Source organism: Diadema setosum, chromosome 10 (assembly GCF_964275005.1).
Source record: "Diadema setosum chromosome 10, eeDiaSeto1, whole genome shotgun sequence".
In the NCBI taxonomy this organism is placed as follows: domain Eukaryota; kingdom Metazoa; phylum Echinodermata; class Echinoidea; order Diadematoida; family Diadematidae; genus Diadema; species Diadema setosum.
In genome coordinates this window covers 27,537,081-27,543,803 of record NC_092694.1, presented here as the reverse complement: position 1 = coordinate 27,543,803, position 6,723 = coordinate 27,537,081, and the positions used below count along the sequence as shown (strand labels likewise).

Sequence of the window (6,723 nt, the reverse complement as noted above, 5' to 3'; positions counted from 1 at the left end):
GATATCAAGTGAACCCAGCTCCACGTGATATTCCTTCGCAAACATAAGAGGCAAAATATATCTGTCAGAATGTAGTTATTCGGTCCTCTTCATTACATTAAAAAAAAGTTATCGCCGTCAGGAAAACTCTTAGCAAATGAAAAACACAAATATACTATAGAGAAGACAAATACTAGTATCAAAATACCATTCAGCATCACACATCGGCTTCTAAATTGTACGCAATAAGTCATATTCACGCATATCAAAACCTACCAGGTCTCAATAATAAACGTTATATCACTCACTGACAAACTAAATGCTACCCATTTGCTTAATGCCATGTGTTAAAATTTCAGTTACAAATACAGTAATTAAAAATTAATTTTAAAGAGTCGATGTTGCTTGGTTCAATGAAAAGTTTGTAAAGAATTGATGTAAAAGTCATTGATAACTTTACACTTACATCGAAACCCAGTAAACAAAAGAAATTTCAAATGCGGCATAAATACTAGTAGATGCCCTCCATGACCTCTCCAAATCTGGTAAATATCTTTGCTGATGAATTTTTCTCTCTTATTATAGTTGAAAGTATGTTTATGTATCTATAGGAAATCCTTATTTCTTGAAAATTAGATACTTGATGTAGGTTGGGACTCAGGAAGAAAAATCATTCCTATAATTCTGCAAAATTCACTATGAATCATTAAATGAAGATTAAGTGAAGATCGCCTTATTTGCAATAACCTCTGCTAGAACCCCCCCCCCCAAAAAAAAAAAAAAAATAAAAATGATAATAATATTATGGAAATTAATTCATTTTCAACTCCTTGATAACTTACATGCAGAATTTAGGTCATCATTTTTGTCTCCACTTTGCGGTAAGTAATGTAGCTATTTAGAAAAGTCAAGTAATATTAAATTTGAACTTGTGTTGAATAATGTCTTATTCATTGTTCGCTGTCAGCCAAACAAAAACAAAAAAGGAGACATTTCTTTAAGGAAACCGCATCAGGACGCCGGGAATAAAAGCATTCTAAACTTGAGAGCCTCACGACTTCGTGTCTTGTTGCAACTTATTGGAGTATTTATGAAGGACAATGAGGATGATAGTCTGTAGATAATCTGCAGGACGCCGGGAATAAAAGCAGTCTAAACTTGAGAGCCTCACAACTGCGTGTCTTGTTGCAACTTATTGGAGTCACAGTTTCTCTTTCAGCATTTGCTGAGATCATAAATCCAGAGATATTATCTAATGATTGTGACATTTTTTCTTGGATTCAGGCCCTTCCATATGGCTTGCCTTTGTTCGAAATTAGACATTCTTTTGAAGGATCTCTTCCGGCTTTCGTTATGTGCCGACGTCTCCTTTAAACTTTATCCTACTAATATTAAAGTCAGTCGGCCTACATTAAGGCTTAAGATAATGTCACAAATAAAAAAAAATGTCTGGCGACTTTTTTATTTGTTGGTTTTGTGATACAAGGTCACCATCAACAATCTGTTGGCAATGAATTCAGAGACATAATTATATGTGCGAAGAGAGCATTCCAGTGAAGGTGCTAACCAGAGAGCAAATCACACGAAAAGAAGAACACGAAGAATGGAAACTTTGCATTTCTCTGCATAATTAACGTTTATTGTATCAATTTATGAAGGACAATGAGGATGATAGTCTGTAGATAATCTGCAGGAAAATGATTGGGTTGACAGGGAACGACTTTCCACTGAATTTTCTGTGTGCACATATTACCGATTTATCTAGAGTGATAATTCTTCTCGTTTAAAAGTTTCAAAAGTGCCTGCTACAAAATATGATACTCGTATCCGTGCTGCCGTGCTCCCAAGCACACATATATTCAGATCGATGTCCGTTATTATCATTCTTGTATGCGCTTGTTTGAAGTTATGTTGTCCTTGTTATCTCAATGATTACGCGAATGTAATGGACGTGTATATATATATATGTATATGTATATATATATATATATATATATATATATATATATATGTGTGTGTGTGTGTGTGTGTGTGTATGTGTGTGTGTGCCTTGCTCGGCAGGTTCATTAGTGATAGCATGAAAGAAGCTTTTGATAATTTCATTTTGACAACAGCACACTGATGTGCAGTATTGATTAGAGTGATTGTGCAGTGTAATGCACAAAGTTTTACGGCTTTTTTGTCGTGGTGATCTTCAAGGTGAAAATATCTGATCACGATTCTTCATTCAAGTAGTTCGAATGTATATACATATATATATATATATATATATATATATATATATATAATTTATAAATATGTGTGTGTGTTAGTGTAATACACTATGTATTTTACACATTATAACATATATGTATATATATATATGTAATGTATACATATCATCTACATACATGTTTGTATGTCTATATACATATATATATATATATATATATGTATATGTGAATAAATTTTGTACAAAAATATGAAAGTATATAATTAAGTATTTACCCTCGAAAAAAAAATTAGTGAAAATTTTCACTCGATCCTTTTTAGAGAATGAATTATACAATATATATATATATATATATATATATATATATATATAATGTATATATCATACAATTTATGAAAATGATATGCGGTATGCGAAAACAGTCATCAGGAAAATGTAGTTAATTAGTATTCTAATTTCGAATTCTCGGGAATGCCTCATCATTATATCATTGAATTAGATAGCAGTTGCTATGGAATTTTAAAGCCCTTACTTATGAGGGAACATAAGAGTTTGAGTCAATAATGAGAAGACCTTAAATGGATGGTATAGTATGGGTTGAGGTTAGAATTCCGCTTTTAACTTTTTGTGAGATATTTAGAAAACACTTTAAGAAAAGTTAGAGAGTTTACAACTCCTACATGAAGTCAAACTTTATTTGTTGATATTTGGTTTTGAATTGGTTAAGTTTTCACAATAAAAAAATGGGGTCCACCTTTCATTAGATTATTGCTTTGTTTTAGATATCTCAGCCATTTAAAAACCCATTTTCATTGAAATAAGATTGATTCATCTTCGAAGTATATACTCTTTTATATTCCATAAGAGATTTCTAATTATCTCAAAAGAATCATCATAAAAGATTGTGGAATCCTCAAACCTATCTGACACCCAACTTCTCACGTAATCAATGTTTCAAGGTTCAGATTTTCTACCATGTATTATCATTGAAACTAGTTTGAAACATGCATACATATGAAGGGTTTGTTTGCAAAAACCGATAAGTCCAAGTTTGCCAAATGGAGATATTTGCGATTAAAGCTCAAGAAAAATAAAGAGAATAATAAGAAAATTTTTGCTTCTTTTGACCATAACTTCAAAACTGTACCTCAATATGTAGTGACCAATATATAATTTAAAAGGTATTATTTTGTACTTTATGACAGAGACCGAACTTCAGAATTTTCAAAAATGGACTTATCGGTTTTTGCGAACAAACTCTTCATATACACAGCAATGATGATACATGCATAAATATAATAGGGAGCTAACTTACACAAGAGAACAAAATTACTCTCAATTGAACATAATGTGAGAAAAGGTGGAGAATCTCAATGAAAGGATAAGAAGGAACTGTTAGAAATAAAGAAATATTGAGAACAAAAAAAAGAAATAAAACTGAGCTGTAGAAGATAGACTCAAACAGTAAACAGAGAAACTGCACGCAATTCATTTCTGAAAGTCAATTCAGTTTGTCATTTTACTTCAGAGCGTCCTTTGCTATTAGTGTTGTTTAACAGCTATAATTCAATTAATTATCTACCACAAACCTTTAATGGAATAGTTTCAACATTTTCAAACTTTAAATTACATTTAGTAACTATCCACATTTTTTTTCTAATCTAATCATTATTATGTATCATTCTGTTTAAAATCATTTGCATTGAATGTAACAATCTCTTTCCATTGATATTGTCAGACACCGCTTTTGCTGTCAGGTGGATGTGATGGCAAGCACCATTTAATAAGGATCATTACATCACAGATGCTTATCTCAGTGAATTTAAAAATCAGCATGCTCTGCTGGTACACATTACCTTTTTCTGCCCATTCTGAAAGTGGAACCCCGAAGTGGCTTATGCAGGCGTAGAGGGCATTTTACAATATCATATGATGCATTTCATCCTAATCTATAAGAAGTAACTGGTAGGATGATCTTTTTCGAAATTAATCCATTTAATTTATGACACTCTTTGAACTTGGACTTGGCTGTAGGTTGGCGTGATTTCATATGTGACCCTGCATTATAAAACCAACAGAAAGTCGCCAGACATGGATTATCAGTTAGGTCAGATTTTTAGAATAATCTATCCAAATATTTGACAAAAAGAACACACTCTGGAAAATTGTGAACCAAGAAAAAAGGATTTGAAGTGGAAAATCTAGTCAACCTCTTTGATCTTTACCAAGTCGCATTAGCTGCGCGATGGATGGGACAGAAACAGGACGTAAAATATCGTAATGACAACAATGGGATTTTCAAATTCGGTTAAAATTGGAAGTGTTCTATTTACACATTCTCTCCATGATCAATTCCAACATTCAAAGTAGAAGTATCATCTTTTCAAAAGTTATTAGAATTGAAAGTGCAGAGTGTGTAAAGGATTTTCAAGAAATGAATAGGGACCTTTAAGACATACCTGATCATACTACTTTACAAAAAATAAAGGTTGTAGAAAAACGAAAAAAACACACTTTCCCATTCGTTTGGTGATCCCAAACTTTAGGATTTTGTGGATAGCTTTTTAAGACAATAATATCATGAAAAACTCAGATTGACGTGGCTGACGGGTTTCACCTTCTTGTTTTGTTTTATTTTGTTTTTGGTTTTTCTTTAGTCCTCGTGTAAAATCAAGGGGTGCGACTTTTAATGGTTTTGCGATGAACGGTCACCTATGTTCCTGCCTTCATATCAAATCGTGTCCCTTTTACACACGAAGGACAATTCCTGGGAACATTTCCAATCGTTCCATTGCTTGACGGATGGATAAACGTGAACACAATCTTCGTTGCCGTTGTTGTTCGGCTCGCCCATGTAGAAGTTTTGGTAGACAACTGATGAACCGTCGCTCCATTTGTACCAAGCTTCATTGTCGATGTCGTTCATACCGATCCAGTAGTACTAACGTGAAAAAAGCGAATAATCATATTTAAGCACGTCAAATGGATTTGATATAGATATGCTACTTTACGTTTATATACACAAGGCATAAGGCACTTCATATTCATATGCACAAGGCATGTCTAGTAAAACTGAGTACCCTCTTTGAATTCAATCTTCCCTCTGAGCATGCTGAAAGTACACAAAATACCATGTGTGAGCGCGCGCGCGTGTTGTGTGTGTGTGTGTGTGTGTGTGTACATGGTGCCGCATTATATAACCCACGCAAATTTTTGCGATAAGATTCCAAGCTATAATGGTAAATATTATGTGTACAAGAAATAACTGCAATGAATAGAACACAACGAACAAGGATTCTCTCTCCCACGTAATTAACTGTTGAAGAAAGAGATATGAAACGGACTTTAATTTGCTAAGAAGCAGGAAAGAGAAATCAACAACATAACTTCATCATAATATAATATATTATATTCAACATAAGTTTACTGTCCTCTCTGTTGTCTTGATAATTGCGCCAGAAGCTAATTAATTTTTGACTGAATTCTCGAGCTGGGAACTATTAAACGAATCCCTACATGCACATAAGGGAAACAAGACAACAACAAACGGACAACTTCTATGACAAACAGACAAAAATAAATCCATGGTACCCCGTCGTTGCCTCCGGTTGACGTGCGCCAGAAGTCGAAGACGAAGTCGTTCTCGGAAGAGCTGTGGATCGAAACCAAGTTACCGCCGCCGTCGAGACGACAATACGAACTAGCATCACTCCACGTTTTCTTCGCTCCGAACACGCGGTAGCATTTCGAATTGAACTCCGTGTAATATGTTGGGCATTCGGCTAACACGCAGTAAAAGAACGACGCGAGGATAAGAGCCACACACACGGACTTTGCCATTGCGAGTTACCAAACTATTAACAGAGCAAATAAAAGAGCACGGTAACTGTATCACTGTATGTAAAGACGTTACTCCATGTCAGTTCTTTTCTAAAGATGATTTTCATGAAAGAGTGTTGTTAAAGGGCTGGTATAGTAGTGATTGGGGTTAGGATTGAACTTTTAACTTTTTGTGAGATACTTTAGAACCACAATATAACATGTCAAAGAGGAGATCCAGTCCAAATATAAATTAATTTAATAAGAAAGAGCAAAATATTACGAGTTCAACAGTAAAATTTAATCGAATTCGGGTAAAAACTAAGAAGGTTATGCCATTTTGAAGTTTTGCTAATTTTTTCAGAAAACATGCAGTTCTTGAACGGTCAATATGAATATGCGAATGGAAAAGTGAGCATATCATACCCTCAAAACTTGACATTATAGTTTGTACATAAATTTTTGGCATTTCCAGTTTTTTCATTCAAACGCAATCATGCCCGAGGCTCAAATCTTGATATGTCTAACTGATCACCGTGATCACTATCACAATTATTCTGAAGTTATTCAACCAGTGTAACATCTATGTTTTTGATTTCAATGACAGAAACATTGAATTTTCGTCATTTTTTTTTTGTACACGATCAATAGAAAATTGTGAGGTTATGACATGGTCAGCTCATTTATTTGCATATTCATATCCAGTGTGCAAG

General features: G+C 33.8%; 1 protein-coding gene across 1 annotated transcript; it reads right to left on the bottom strand.

Annotated features, from left to right (window-relative positions):
- Nucleotides 1–4,922: 4,922 nt before the first annotated feature.
- On the bottom strand, nucleotides 4,923–6,031 carry LOC140233906 (alpha-N-acetylgalactosamine-specific lectin-like). Its single transcript, XM_072313994.1, has 2 exons — nucleotides 5,783–6,031; nucleotides 4,923–5,132 (listed from the first exon to the last, which is right to left on the bottom strand). Exons 1-2 carry the CDS (start codon nucleotides 6,029–6,031, stop codon nucleotides 4,923–4,925), a joined length of 459 nt encoding a protein of 152 aa, XP_072170095.1.
- Between the last annotated feature and the right edge of the window lie 692 nt (nucleotides 6,032–6,723).